General features: G+C 34.9%; 3 protein-coding genes and 1 long non-coding RNA gene across 16 annotated transcripts in view; 3 read left to right on the top strand and 1 right to left on the bottom strand.

Moving 5' to 3' along the window:
• The window catches only part of LOC105190946 (modular serine protease), a 70570-nt gene that overhangs the window by 23862 nt on the left and 30677 nt on the right, over window positions 1-16031 (top strand). Inside the window, exon 10 of one of the 3 annotated variants that reach the window (XM_025297956.1) lies at window positions 1817-2360. The exons of the other annotated variants lie outside the window; for them this stretch is intronic. Coding sequence (XP_025153741.1) covers window positions 1817-2001 — 185 coding nt within the window. The 3' untranslated portion in view covers window positions 2002-2360. Of the gene's footprint in view, window positions 1-1816; window positions 2361-16031 lie in introns of those variants that run through there. 3 annotated transcript variants of the gene reach the window in all.
• LOC105187101 (modular serine protease) overlaps window positions 1-16031 on the top strand; it is a 63826-nt gene that overhangs the window by 27356 nt on the left and 20439 nt on the right. The window lies entirely within an intron of this gene.
• Window positions 7184-15907, top strand: LOC105186540 (modular serine protease). Of its 10 annotated transcripts, none has more exons than XM_019842942.2 (10): window positions 7185-7318; window positions 10705-11448; window positions 11518-11584; window positions 11858-11962; window positions 12238-12455; window positions 12647-12859; window positions 13628-13798; window positions 13877-14175; window positions 14952-15108; window positions 15431-15907. In XM_019842942.2, the coding sequence occupies exons 1-10, from the start codon at window positions 7249-7251 to the stop codon at window positions 15616-15618; spliced, it is 2232 nt and encodes a 743-aa protein (XP_019698501.2). In that variant the 5' UTR covers window positions 7185-7248; the 3' UTR covers window positions 15619-15907. The 10 variants fall into 10 exon arrangements, 6 of the variants coding, with proteins under 6 accessions (XP_025153748.1, XP_019698501.2, XP_025153745.1 ...); XM_025297962.1 differs by adding an exon at window positions 10006-10389 and having other exon boundaries at window positions 7243-7318; window positions 13628-14175; XM_025297964.1 differs by lacking the exon at window positions 7185-7318 and adding an exon at window positions 9459-10389 and having other exon boundaries at window positions 10705-10856; window positions 10973-11448; window positions 13628-14175.
• Window positions 12696-16031, bottom strand: part of LOC112588359 (uncharacterized) — a 40288-nt gene continuing 36952 nt past the window's right edge. The window contains exon 5 of the long non-coding RNA XR_003112793.1: window positions 12696-12755. This is a non-coding gene — a long non-coding RNA (uncharacterized LOC112588359). The remainder of the gene's footprint in view (window positions 12756-16031) is intronic.

The raw sequence follows: 16031 nt of genomic DNA, 5'->3' as shown, positions 1-16031 counted from the left end.
AGATTCAAATTTTTACAGCAGATGGTTGGTATCATGTACACTTTATATGTAATGTATGAGAAAATTTGACAACGTATATTACGATATTCAAAGATATTTGTTGATTGTTCCAAAGTCGTCCGTTGACAACCTTTGTATATTCGTTATGTTTATGTATTCTGTCGCTATTTCAACACGGCTGTAAGCATTAGTTTAGTATCTTAGAAGATGGCGAAAACTTGTGGTGCTCGAAATGTGAACGGACGACAACGGAATGCTATCGTAGAGGGTCGCAAGCAAAAGTGGACGTATAAAGAACTTTCCCAGCAGTTTGGCATTTCCAAATCAACGGTGACCAAGTTGTTTACGTATTTAAAGGTTCAGGAAGGTTCTGTTAATAGGAAAATACTTGGTCGACCGCGTTGTTCTACTTCTTTCGTCAATCGCAACATTTTATGTACATCTCGCAACCCACATCTTACAATGTCGAACATTGCTAAAGAAATATTAACTCCAGGACAGTCTAATCCATCTGTATGTATCATACGTTGTCGCCTGCAAGACGCAGGACTACATGGTCGACGACCTGTGAAGAAGTCGTTCATTTCTGTGAAGAATTGGAAGGCGCGAGCAGAGTGGTCCAAAACACATCTTAACTGGACATCACGGCAATGGTCTGACGTTCTTTAGAGCGACGAAAGTGAGTTTATGCTGTTTGGTAGTGACGGAATAAAGTGGATTCGTCGTCCTGAAGGCAAACGCTTTGACCTTAAGTACCAACTTCCTACAATGGAGCATTGGAGGCGGTTCGGTTATAGTGTAGGGTACTTTTTCCGCAACAGGAATGGATCCCCTTCATAAAATCGAGGGTATCATAGATCAGACAGTGTACATGAACATCCTCCAAAATGTAATGCTCCCTTATGCAAAACGTTTCCTTGGTCGCGGTTTCATCTTCCAATAAGGTGATGATCTGAAACATCGAGCAGCTAAAGTGCAGGAGTAGTTCCGACGCTATCGCGTAACTCTTATAGATTAGCCAAATCAATCCCCCGATTTAAATATTTATAGAATCGTTGTGGGAAGAGTTGGAGAGACGTTTGGCAGGAAAGCAAGCTAAGAATGCGGTTCAGAAATTCTCCCAACTTGAAGAAGAATGGGAAAAGATCCCTCAAGCTACAATCGATGCACTCATTGATTCCATGCTCAGACGTTGTCAAGCAATCGATGCAAAAGGTTTTGCTACGAAATATTAGAATTATTTCATTTAAATTATGAATCTGGTGCTCCTCTGTTGACATTGAACATGGTTACGGCTATTCAAAGTTTACTATTCATTTTAACGTACTTTGGACATTTAATATAAAGTTATTTTTTCACGAGATGTTGTTTATATTATTTGATTAAAGTACTTTATTCGACAAACTACACCTGATATCAAAATGTTATGACCTAATACATATCTATATATTTTAAACCACGTTATGCTTAAACATCTTAAAGGTGATATATTTTTGGCCAGTACTGTGTATGTGCAAATAATTGTGCGAGATTAACTTTTGTTGTGTCGCGTTTGAACTTTCGCGGAATTGACGCGAGTTCATTGTACATGATTGAGAATTAGTCAATTTATAAATGGATAATGACGTAATTAGACAACAAGTTAATGTGTATTTATATGCTACAGTAGATAACATGTGATGTAAATATTGGTTGAGTTAAGGTAACAGAAGAAAATTCACATTTTCATTGTTAGTATTCTTAGTTCATATAAATGAGTTGAAGGTTTTTCAAGGCACCAAAACTTCAATATACAGGTTTTCCGCATGGTTTTCAGGTTCAAGCGCCTGCGATGGAGACAGCGGTGGCGGCTTATGTTTTATAAAAAATGGTTATTGGTATCTTCGTGGTATAGTCAGCGTGTCTCCCCAGAAGGATAACTATTGCGATCTCAACTCTTATGTTGCATTTACCCGAATCAGTGCCTATCTTGAATGGATTTCTAATAATTTTTACGTTTAAAAGTAAACATCTATAGGCAAGCAGGTTGTACGATACACGAAATATGTTGTCTACATCATCGAGTCGGCAATGACACGAGAGGAATGCACGTTACGTATGAACAAAGTAATAAGAGTGACAAAATCCTAAATATTGACAATTATGCTGATCTTTGTATTCATTTTGCAAAATGCTCCAGCGACTTCGGTGAACATTGACGGACAAACAGAAATGGGAAATCCAAGAACCATGACTTATGTCGCTTTTGTATTACAAATTCAATAAATCATTAAACTAGATTATATTCTTTCTGTTTTTAATCACTTGGTCATTGTTCAATGGTCGCCTGCGATTTTTGTAGACTTCCGTATACAGAAAACTTCGTGCAGGGTGACTATTAAGATTGTATGGAAGTAAATGGTAAATTATCTCGCAACAAGTAGGGTGAACAAAATAAATCAAATGTTATTTTGTAGAAGAAAGTCGTCAAGTTTATCATCGTACGTATGAGAAAAAGAATATAATATTTTAATAACATAAATACATGTTATAAAAAAAGGATAAAAATTTGCTCGCACATATAAACTAATGGTAGATATTTTCAAAATGTTGTTCATCGAAATATGCACAGAACTGCCACCGTTTTCAAAAGCTCTGAAATATGTTGTTCAACATGGCTATAGAAATGTTCCGAGTGTATTTTCGAGTGTTGTCTTTCAGTCTTTCGATATTTTTTGGTTATTATGCGTAATATTTGTGTTGAATATTTCGGCGCTTGCTACTCCACGTAGATGATCATTGGAGTTTTCGCGTCATCAAGATCGGACGTGGTCGAGAAAATTAGATTCCTCTGATTTGAAATTATTTCTCTGATTTGTAATTATTTCTCTGATTTGAAATATATAGTGGTGTGCAAAAATTCTTGACCAAAATTATTTTTGGCAATATATTATGAATAGAAAGAGCAAGTAACCTGTAACTATAAGTAAATATAAATCTCTGATAATGTACAGAAAGTAGTATTCGTGTCTTCCAAAGTTTACTTTTTGAAAGTGTGTTTACAGACACACTTTCAATGAGTCATTGTTCAAAAGTTCTTGGCCACTGTGTTTATTACTTATATCACGCTTCTACTAAGTGCTTATCACTTTATTTCCTAAAGAGTAATCGATCAATAAACATTAAGGTGGCATGAAAGACGCAGCAACAAATCCGTGAAAGAATTATGAACTTGTCACGAAGTGGTAAAGTATCTCGTGATATTGCTGAGCTGTTAGGAATTTGTAAATTGATTGTTAATAATATATTACGGCGCTGGATATGGTCTAAAGGATCGCCCATGAAGTGGAAGGTCGCAAGAAACAACAAAAAAGTAAACCGCGTGATTAAAATGTAGTTAATTGCTAATCCGCGGAAAATAGCAAGTGTCGTTGCTCGCAAACTCCGCAATGAATTCGCCAATGTTTGCCGCTATCCCGTTATAAGACGTTTACATGATGTTGGATTGTTCGGTCATATTGATGTCAAGAAACCTTTAATTAGCAAGACGAATCTGAAGGTCCATTTATAGTTTGCCAAAGATCACATAAACTGGACAGTGGAAGATTGGAGAAAAGTAGCATTTTTCGATTCAAAATTTAATCTGTTTGGAAGTGATGCAAGATATAATGTGCCACGTCCAGTTGGTACCAGAAACAATGATATCAAATTTCAACTTATTAAACATGACTAATTAAACATGAAGGCATTAATATGGAGTGTTTTTTCTGCTTATGGCGTTGGTCCATTAAACAATATTGATAGAACTATGAGTGCTGTTATATACAAGAATATCTTGGAGAAGATTTTGCTACTATACACTATACATAAAATGCCAAATAACTGGATATTTCAACACATAACAACGATCCGAAGCACACCTCAAGTCTTGTAAAGATTTGGTTCTCGACTAAAAACTGCAGATTTTAACTTGGTCATCGCAGTCCCCGTACTTCAATCTTATCGAGCATTTGTGGGATAAACTAGCGCGCCGAATTAAAGTCAGTAAACACTCGAATGTGACACAATTATTTGAGCATTTGACGGAAGAATGGAATAATATGATGAGTTTTATTAATTTAGAATAGAATAGAATAGAATAAAAGAAATTTTCATAATTTACTATTATATAAAAGTATTTGTTAATTATCTAAGTTTCACATCCTATGTACCTTAGAATATTGCAATTCTATTATATTAGAAATTATAACCAACAATGAGTTTAGTCAACAAATTTTGCATACCACTGCATTTCCACATCAATACCGCAGGTGCAGTAACGCTGAGTCTACGATTCCCGAAGTCCCAAATGTTAATTGCGACTTACTAGTTCGGCCGTCGTCGCAGGAATCTTGACTTGTTACGCTGGTAACCGCTGGTCAGTTACCGCTGGAATATGTCTTGTTGCATCGGCAGGCAGTAATCGCAAGAATGATGCGGAAGAATAATCTTCCTCTTATAAGTGCGCATACGCATTGTAGCCGAAGATCGCCGAACGCTGTCGAATCGGCCACTAAGCCGATTGAACTATAGAACTAACTGGAACGAGCATTGCGTTTATACGTGTCGAATCAACACGCCAGACAAAGCCCATGACCAAGTTGAATATCGCTCTGTCTTACTAACGCACTATAGTCTATTTCTTCTAAGTTTTCACAGTATATAATATGGGTCTGAAAATGTTATAAAATCTTTTCAAGTGGTAAGAGAAACGAAATTTTGTATGTACTATCTTTAGTCATACTTTAATCAGGGCAATTATTCTTCAATAATAAATATAGAATTAAAATCTTTTTATAAAAATATTATATTATAATATAATATAATATTATAATATAATTATATTATTATAATATAATTATAAAAATATATTGTTTATGAAAATAATAATCATAAAGCGAAATAAGATAATATTTTATTTTGTCAATCTTTTTTATGAAATAATACTTTCAATAACATTCTATTTCAATAACATTCTATTGTATATCAATAACATTCTATAACAATATATATAAACATTTTATACATAATATTTAGCATCTATAAAACTCTTCTATTACATTTAACGCACCTCGTATCTGTTCTATATACACTTTACTGCATTTTTTGTAAGCTTAAACTTTTAGTTCACCTAATATATGACAGACAAAGACGGAGATTCAATTTGGATACTATCTCTCTCAGTTCAAGGTCATACGGCGAAAATACAGGCAGTATTCCTTCCAGTTTGTTCTGTAGTTCAATGAAACCGACTAAAGACCGTATCACACTAGCGACTCGCGGCTGCGACTGCAACTGCGATTGCGATTGCGATTTCTTGTTTTTCAATCACACTTGCGATTGACGATCGCGGCTGTGGCTAAATACTGTCACACGTACAATCCCAGAGAAGGGGTTTACATTCTACGAGATCTACTTAATAATAGGCTATCTCTTTATTAAATTGTTTCGACATTTAAAAAAAAATATGTAACACATAAAACAACACTAGATATAACCTTATCCTAATGATCACCGACTTCTACATACTATTAAATAAATGTGATTATGACGAACGGGTCGCGTGATTATACGGAGTTCTGTGATTGGTTGCGACTGCGACTCGAAAAATGGACAGCCGTCCAAACGATAGTCGCGAGTTGCAGCCGCGAGTCGCTGCTTTTTGATTGGTCGAGGAAGAGTCGCAATCGCAATCGTAGCCGCAACTGCAGTCGCGAGTTGCTAGTGTGATACGGCTATTACGCGATAGGACCTCGCTATAGTGAGCCGACGTGCGGGAGAAATCAAACTATTAAATAAAAATGCATTTTGGTTTTATCGTTATTGTTATCACTTATCATTTATTACACTTAGTTATTTAACTATTATAATTTATATCACACAGAAGTTTACTTGCACTCATTTATTTTCAATAAACATGTTTAAGCTCTAAAGTCTAAAGTGTCTCTAACCGGCAAATCAATGAATGAAACATAAACTGCACTCCTCCGCCACCTAGTGTGTCCCCAGCAAAGCTGCGAATCCCGCGGGTTGGACAAAATCTTTCGCTAAAATTTTCGCATAATTAGCGAATTAGTATTTCGTGATAGCGAAAGCGAAAGCGAATATTCGTTACAATTCTAATATACATATACACAAACGCACACATGATATATCGGCAATATCGTTTGAAGTGGAGAAATGAGGATATAAATATTTTCGCTATTGTGTGTTCTCGTCTTTAAATTGCAGATTAAATAAATAGTTAATCTGTATGATATACTTTTCTCCTTAATTCCTGTGTCACTACTCATTCGTCGACTCCGAATTTTTTCTGATGGGCAGACTACTTTATGTATCAAGTGATGACGACATTATATTTTCTTAAAAATGATAATTCTTTCGTCGACAAATCATCATATTTGCTATATAAATATTTTATTCGTTCATGTTGTACATTTTCAATGTCAGTTGCGATCAAATGTAAATAAGTACGCGGTCATGCCTTACGTACTGCTTTCCTATTCTTTTATTGCCAAATGATATTCATTAAGTATCGCCAATAAACAATCAACAAGACGAAGCAATATTCAATGATATCGTGGCTGCAGAACTCGTTCCATAGCATTATGCATGTTGATTAGTCTATCCATTTTCATTAATATCTCAAAATTTAACTGATTGTTTGAAAAATGCTACAGGAATTTTTTGTTCAACTTGACTCATTCTATCTTTATGCCGCGAGGATGCTTTGAATTTTCGGACTCTCTCAATATACATGAAGAAAAATAAAATTATAAAAGTATGCTGAGACGCTCGATATTAGCTTTATCGAAAGCTTTGATATAAATTTTAAAAATGTGTTTCCATCGTGATTCAAACGTGATCCACACATTTAACATTGTCAACACTGAAACACTGAAATTTCATCTTCAAGGTTATACAATAATCACGCAACATTTCGTAATCACAGGTGTTCGTAATTTTTATTATCGTAACATTATTTATTACATTTCGACGTTGGTCATGAATTTTTCTACGAATGGCCATTATCAAATTTGTAATATCATTCAAGTTCCATTCAAGTTTTCTTTTTTTTCCGGAATCAACATGCCAAGTTAATTGGTGCTGAATCATCGCAAGATAAACCGGTTAATCTTCCACGTATAAAGTTAGACCTTGGTGTGAGACTCGCGTTCAGTTTCTCGTTGACTGGGAAGTAGGTATTTTCCTATAGGCGTTTCTATAATTATGAACGCATATGCTGTATTGACAGTATTAACAATAACGATAGTTTCGTTGTTGCTGACCTTGCCATTCTGTGAGTATTTTATATAACGTTTTTCAGTCTATGCCTTTGCTCATTTTCCTGATAGGTCACGCTTCGTAGATTGAATTCGTGTGAAAAACCGCCGGTAGAATGCTAAAATTTGACATGGTTATAGAATTTAATCACACCGTGATTTGACGTGTTTCCGTGTCGCGAACAATCGGTTGTGTCGTCTTTCAAGTAATGACATTAAAAATAATGTACCGAGGAATGTGTTTCTTAATAGCATTAATTTTATTTATAATTCCATAATGCGATATTCCGATGCGTCCAAGTAACGTCATTCAGCTACTTCCTTATTTGTTTGCATTTAAAATCAAAATAGGATGTATGAAAATTTTCAAGTGCACATGGAAAAATTTGCTATATTAATCAGATGTACAGATATATTAATCAGATTATTCAGTAAAATAAAAATATATAGAATTCTTAACATTAACAGTTCTTATCGTTTTAATGTAAAATATGATTATAATATAATAATTCTTATAAAATATAGAACTTTTTAATGATTTTTATAATAAAATGTGGATTTATATGATTATATAAAGATATTATAATAGATTGTATATATTATAACATATATGACATTATAATCGATATTATAATTCTTATAGTAGAATATAGAATAGAAAATTGAGGATACTAAACAAAATTGATCATACGCGATTCAGTTAAGATAACCAGGTAAATTGGATTACATGGTTACGATAAGGTAATTGGTTGCATAGATTTGGTTGCACAAATCAAGTTGTATTCATAATTTTAACGATAAATTTTCTTACATTTTTAACTGAATTTGTTTCGTAAGTTAGTGCATATTTCGTGTTAGCGCATGGTGATTTTTACATGAAATTAATCATTTGATTGATTGATGTTACATTGTTCTTAAAAAACTCGTTTTCCTTGATTCGAACATGGGATCTTTGCTTCGCCAGTTATACATAACTTGTGTGCTACTCATATTAATAGACATTGCGTATTACTTATATACGTGAGCAGGAGAGGATTTGATAAGATCTGTAAGAATAATTTGTTGTAGAAGCGAAGACTCAGAAGTCACACATATAAAGTACTTAATAATAATTGCTGTTTTCTTAATCAACCGTGCATTAATTTCAACAAATAATAAAGTCGTATATTTCCTTAAACAAATTTTGTCTCTAATAGCCAAATTGTTATATTTCTAATTAAGCTTTTAATTAAATTTACAACTAACTTAAACTTGATCTACTTAGTGAAATTTGGCAAAATTATTAGGCTACTTATTTGCGTGCAAATTTCTGGGTTGAGGATCAATACATATCAATGTATTGGGTGAGTGCAAAAGTTCGTGCGGAGTTTGTGAGTAAAAGTCACACAGTGATTAGGCAAACAAAAATCTTTATTCAATCAATGATATATTCTCCATCGTTTTCTATAATCTTTTCCCAACGTTCTGGCAGCATACGGATGCCTCGATCATAAAAACTGTGCGGTTTAGATTCGAAGAACGAAGAGACGCCGTTTTTTAAGGCTTCCAAAGAGTCAAAGTTTTTTCCATTTAAATAATTTTGCAATGACCGGAGCAAGTGATAGTCAGATGGTGCGATATCAGGAGAATACGCGTTAAGACATCCCATTTCAGGCTCTTCAGTTTGCGCAGCGTCTTTTTCGAAACGTGTAGTCTGGCGTTGTCGTGATGAAAGACGACTCCCTTGCGATTTGACAAAATCGGACGTTTCTCTTTTATTTCTCGATTCAGATTGGTTAATTGGCGACAGTATTAGCTAGGCGACAGATATATAGCTGATATTATATATCTCAATATTTTATTCAGTTACTTCAACGTTTAACTTATCAATGTTTTTTTCTTATGCGATATAAATACATTAGATGTTGATTGAATATTTACAAGATGCAAATGAGGAATTTTCTAGAAAGGATGAAGTTTATATCGCATGTTAGGAAGAATCAGTGGAATTTTGCAGATACAGTGCATACATAAATCCGATTATAAAACTTTGTTAAATTTATTCTGGCTCTTGCGCGTATTTCTTTTTCTATGATTGTCACTCCAATATAATATGATTGGATTACTGATGATGTTCTTTTTTTCTTACTTTCTTTTTCTTTGTTAAATAAACGGAACACATCGTTTATCTAACGGAAAAACATTTAATGACAGATTTGAATAAATAACAAAATATGTGAACAGTGAGTTGAAAGTAAATACATTCTATCAAATAAATACCGGGAATTGCTCATTTAAAAAGCCCACGTAAAAGGTACGAAAGAAAATGTTCTGCTGTAAGTTGGTATCAATGTACTTAATTGTCACGTAGAGTTTTGGCGCGATTTGTCAACTAGTTTGTTTACAGCTGTTGGTTTTATTAATTAACAGTAAGTGTGCTCTGCGATTTTTAAAATGAATAAAAATATCGAACAAAGAGTTTGCCTCAGAGTTTTGTTGTTTTTGTTGTCAATGAAATTTCTTGTGCTGAATAGTTGAAAATGTTGAAGAAGGCCTACGGTAAGTCAGTTTTATTAAAAACACGAACATATGAGTGATACAAAGCATTCAAAGAAGGCCGCGAATTAGTTCAAGACTTGCCTCGTTCCGGTCAACCTCCAACGTCCTCGACTGATCAAAACATCGACAAAGTAAAGAAATTGGTAATGGAAATTCGTTATTTAAGCGAGATTACGAGAGATGACTCAGGATTTGGACATGTCTCACGAATCCGGAAATGGCCAGATTTATGGAAGAACAATTCTTGGATTTTGCACCACGATAATATCGTCCTACATATCGACACTAGTACGCAAATTTTTGACCAAAAATTCAAGGAATGTTATCGACCAAACCCTATTCGCCAGATATGGCCCTGTGAGACTTTTTCCTGTTCCCCAAATTCAAATTACCACTTCGTGGAAGACATTTTGAGCCCACTGAAGCCACAACAAACAAAATACACAGAAGAAGCTGAAGGCCATACCGGAAAGTGTCTATAAGAAGTATTTCGACGACTAGATTATTCGTTGGCATAAGTGTATTGCATCAAATGGAGTCTATTTTCAAGGTGACAAAATAAATTTGGATAATTAAACCAATATTTTGCGTTTTATTGAATAATTCCCGGTATTTATTTGACTTAATGTAGAAAAGACCTTGATCAATAATAATATACGTATTAAAAATCTCCCTGATTATGTTATAATTATGTATTTATATAAAAGTCTTTCTAATTATAATAGAATAATTTGTGAGGATTAATTGGTAGCATCCATGCAAAAGGCTAACCATTGGTAATGCATACGATGTTTTAGCGATGTTTAGCGTTGTCTTTCCTAACATAATACTCTAAAATGAAAAATGCCAAAATTCATATTTTCAGCGTCTGCACAAAATAATAATCAATTATGGTTCAATAATGGACAAAGCAATATTAGCCAGTTTGGAACAGGCAGTAATGCAGCATTTATGATTCCGTCGTCTCTGAATTTGAAATCCGTGAACATGGAACCTATGACTCCGGCATCCACAATTGTAAATAAGCCCTTAGTGGGCAATACAAACTGGATTATCAAACTGGCAATAAAGATCAGTTGTCTTAACAGAGATTCTACTAAGGAAAACTATCCTAATTGGTGCTTCCTTAACAGGGATAATCCTAACGGGTACTTTCCTACCAATGAATACTCTAATAGCGATTACTCTGAAGAGGCCAGTGCTACTGGAGAGTCTCTTAACATATTCAACATCAATTTCAATATAATGTTCCCAAATGGAGGCTATCATGATAAGAATTATCCTAATAACGGTAATAGAGGGCATCTTAACGCACAAAATCTCAACACCGCCACTCCTAACGTGGTCCCTCTCAAGGAAGGCTACCCTAACGAAGGTTATCCTAACGGGACTAGTAATAATGGAGGGTACCTTAATGGACAAAATCTCAACACTGTCTCCCTTAATGTAGTCCTCCAGATTGGAAACAATCCTAACGGGTTTAATAATAACAGCGAGAATCTTAACAAACAAAATCTCAATATTATCTCTCCTAACGTGGTCTCCTATGATATAAACATGACGAAACTATCCGAAAATAGGAACAAAACAGAAACACCATTTCAGTCCTGTAAGTTCAGTTACAGTACTAGCCAAAATAATTAACGACCTATTTATAAATTTATTTTTTTAAATACAGATCCTAGTGACGTTAATGATGGTATACCAGGAATACACAAAACGCAGCAGGATCGTGGACAGTGTAGGTATGTACGATTGTTTTAGGCTACAGATGATGCATTATAATTTTTTATTTAATAACATACAACGGATGGATCTGTCTTGTTGTTGATGCTGGATGGAAAGGAAATTAAGATCCATATTCTGAACTCTCTTTCATTACTAAAAGGGACTCTAAAGTGGCTTATAACCAATTAGGAGGCTTATAAGCCACTTTTATAGTCATTTTTAACAATAAAAGAGAATTCAGAATGCCTAAGTGTATCCAATAAAAACATTTAATTATCATATTTAAACAGAGACGATGAGTTCCGCTGTGGAAGCAACGAGTGCGTACCGCCTAGTGTCAAATGCGATAATAAAGCTGATTGTAGCGACTCCAGCGATGAGGCATTCTGTATTACGTAGGTTAAATACTTCCTTGCCACAATTTCCTATACACACAATTACATATATACACACACAATTTCCATATAAAACCACTAATGACTAATCATCAATAGGATTTTACACTCTTCATGTTAGGTCTACTAATACTAGATTTAATAATATTCTTATTTCCTACTGATACTAGGTCTACTAATACTAGATCTAATACTAGATCTAATAATATTTTTATTTCCTACTGATTACTATACTCGAATCGATAATTTTTACGCATGCACTCGCGGAAATTTAGGGAAGGAGATCAAGAAAACGGTTGTGCATTACCTGAGCAGCCGACAGGTGGACGTTATAAGTTGGAAGGATGCGATGAGCTATGCCGCAAACAGCCTGGCGATATAGTCCCGCAATATAGTATTCTCACTTATACTTGTAATGAAGACTACACGTTGGACAGTAGCAGTACTACCATTTGTGTCTACAAAACATGGGAACATCAGGTCTCCTGTCTCAGTGAGTTTCTCTTGACAATAAGTATTCGCAACAAATGGCTGTAAAACGTCTTTCGATACGAGTTAATTATTAAGAATATATTAACGTATAATTATTAAAATTAATATTTTTACAAAAGAGCGACGTTTTCTTTATTCAGACGACGGATGGTAAAATTAATGGCTTATCTCATCCGATGTTTATCTTCGCAGAAATTTGCCCGCCGTTGAACAGCACCAGCGTAGACATTTCCTGCAACTACAGAGGAGAAGAGGTGTCTTGTAGCGAGCCTATACTACCTGGGACACAAGCCACGTTGACCTGTAAACCATTTTATAGATTACCTTTAATCAGTCTGGATAACTTGTCAATGGTGTGTCTCGACAGTGGAGTGTGGGATCACGCCATGTTTCATTGTGAATTAGGTGAAAGTGACATGTCCACTTTTTATTCATTAGATATGAGACGTGAACAGAAATGTCTCGACAAATTGAACGATTTTCGCTAAAAGTACAAAAAAGTGTTACTCTAAACTGAAACTTTTCGTATGACTGTGCCCGTTAAAATTTCTCAGCATACCTAACAGCCATCTTGGATCGTAACACAGACGAAAGAAAAATGGCACGCTGAAAATTCTTTCCTACTACTTCCAAAATACGATATTTTTATATGAGATGTTTCTATTAATATTTATATGAAAGAATATGTTGAATCACGTGGGTATTTATAAAACACACCGAAAATTATCCTGTCTTCTTCATAGTTTATGTACAAGTACAAAATGACTACAATATACGTATATATGGATGCGTGATAAAACTTCATATCACACTGATTTTAGCTCAGTCGACTGACTTTCAAAGCATTTTATAAGTATATTCTAGCAGTCTGAAGCATTCTTTCATACAAATATATTTTTATTTAAAACGGTGCGCAAGAATTTATAATTTTGTCATTTTCTCGTTTGTTATGTCACAGTTAAAATTATGCCAAGAGACTTAATAACTGTTCGAACTTTCCTCGTTTCATAGTTGTTGAATATGTTTGCTGTAGCTGGCGAATAGTCGGTATCATATACATAATTATGTTTTTGAGACATTTCCGTCTCACTATTCATCTGTGATGGCTTATGTAATCGTTATCGCGGTTTTCGTTTATGTTTTAATACTAATAACGTTGTTGTGCACAAATAGTGTGTGGCATAATCATCCCGCAAAACAATCCACTAATTGTAGTTGGCAACGGCATTAAGTCCACATTAGGCTCGTTTCCGTGGCATGTTGGTATCTACGTAAAAGATAGCGCCAAAACGTACAAGAATATATGCGGTGGCAGTCTGATAAGCAAGAATCTCGTCGTCTCAGGTAAGTCAACGAACAGACAAATCTATTTTCTTCTCATCGATCCTTTATACAAGTCTCGTTTTCTCTTTCCACCCGCAGCTGCACATTGTTTCTATGACGAGGTTGAAAATAAACCTTACAACGCGTCGAATTACGCTGTGGCTGCTGGCAAATACTATCGTTCTTGGGATGCCCAGGAGAAGTACAGCCAGAAGTCGTTGGTGGAGTATGTAAAATTGCGCTCCGACTACTTTGGAACGAGAGGTAACCTTGCCGAGGATATAGCTTTGGTGAAACTACAGACGTCTTTAGATTTTAACATGTATGTGTCACCCATCTGTGTGGATTGGCAAAATATATACGACAAAGAGCAGCTGGAAGAGGGACAATTAGGAAAGGTAGATAAACGAGTATAAATGGTATATAAATCGCAAGAAAGTCTATTGGTTGGATATCTTCACATAACTCAGTTAGAATGAAGATGTTTTGTAATCTAGCGTGAGTGCGGCGCAATCAATTGGAAGGTAATCGCAGAATATATTATAATGATGTGTTTATGAATGTAACTTTATACATGTCGATGCGTGCTGTTGTATCAATGTTACCTAATTATGCAGCATGTCGGAATCATAAGTTTACAAGTTCGTGTTCACAAATCTAAAGTTGGTAAAGTTGTATTCAAATATACAGATTATCTGATTTATGGGAAACAACGAACGTCTCGTCGCATTTTTCATCATAAAAGGATAAAAATTAAATTTAAAAGGATCTCAAACATGATTGTGAGTTTATGACTGTAACTTGAGCTTGAGCGAAAACATCAATGGCGAACTTTAAACGCCTTCATGCAGTTTAATCAAATAGCAGATATTTCGTAATGGAGGCACGTATACGTAACATTCAGAAAGTTATCAAAAAATTGTCAAAAGCATCAAGAAGACACGTTTCTCAATATGTTTTTTAGTTATATATCGTTGCGAGTCGTTGTGTCAATGTTACTTCATCGTGCGTCTGCGCGCGAATTATAAGAGTAAATTTACAATTGAACAGATCAGTCATCCAGATTTTTACATGACAAATATTCCGTCGTCATCTTCAGAGACAGGAGAATCGAAATCAAATGTAAGATCAAAAGAGAGAATAAAACAACAGTGCGTTCGCTCGGTGATTTCAGCTGGTCGGCTGGGGTAAAGATACCACTCTTAAGCCCACAGAGGAATTATTCGAAGTTAATATGCCGTACGTGGAGCGACAGAAATGTCGGGATAACGTACCTTTAGAATTTCGCGGATTCATCACGTTCGATAAGTTCTGCGCCGGCTTTATGAATGGTGAGTATCTATGTGCGTAAATAATTGTGCGAGATTAACTTGTATTTGTTGTGTCGTGTTTGAACTTTCGCGAAATTGACACGAAATCATTGTACTTGATTGAGAATTAGTCAATTTATAAATGGATAATGACGTAATTAGGGAACAAGTTAATATGTATTTATATGCTACAGTAGATAACACGTGATGTCAATATTGGTTGAGTTAAGATAACAGAAGAAAATTCACATTTTCATTGTTAGTATTCTTAGTTCATGTAAATGGATTGAAAGTTCTTCCAGGCTCCAAAACTTCAATGCATTATTCTCCGCATGGTTTTCAGGTTCAAGCGCCTGCGATGGAGACAGCGGTGGCGGCTTAAGTTTTAAGAAAAATGATATTTGGTATCTTCGTGGTGTCATCAGCACGTCTCCCCAGAAGGATGACCATTGCGATTTCAACTCTTACGTTGCATTTACCCGGATCAGTGTCTATCTTGAATGGATTCATAATTTTTACGTTAAAATGTAAACATCTACAGGGAAATGGGTTGTACGATATACGAATTGCGAAATATGTTGTATACATCATCGAGCCGGCAATGACACGAGATGAATGAACGTTACGTATGAGCAACGTAATAAGAGCGACAAAATCCTAAATATTGACAATTATCCTAAATTTTGTATTCATTTTGCAAAATACTCCAGTAACTTCGGTGCACATTGACTGACAAACAGAAATGGGAAATCCAAGAATCACGACTTATGTCGCTTTTGTATTACAAATTCAATAAATCATTAAACTAAATTATATTCTTCCTGTTTTGAATCACTTAGTCATTGCTCAACGGTCGCCTGCGATTTTCATAAACTTCCGTATACAGAAAATTTTGTACAGGATGACTATTAAGATTATATGGAAGTACGTAAATGGTAAATTAC

Source organism: Harpegnathos saltator, unplaced genomic scaffold (assembly GCF_003227715.2).
Source record: "Harpegnathos saltator strain DR-91 unplaced genomic scaffold, Hsal_v8.6 scaffold2, whole genome shotgun sequence".
Lineage (NCBI taxonomy): Eukaryota > Metazoa > Arthropoda > Insecta > Hymenoptera > Formicidae > Harpegnathos > Harpegnathos saltator.
Note: the sequence above shows the minus strand (reverse complement) of the source record. Positions and strands in the feature narration are given on the sequence as shown.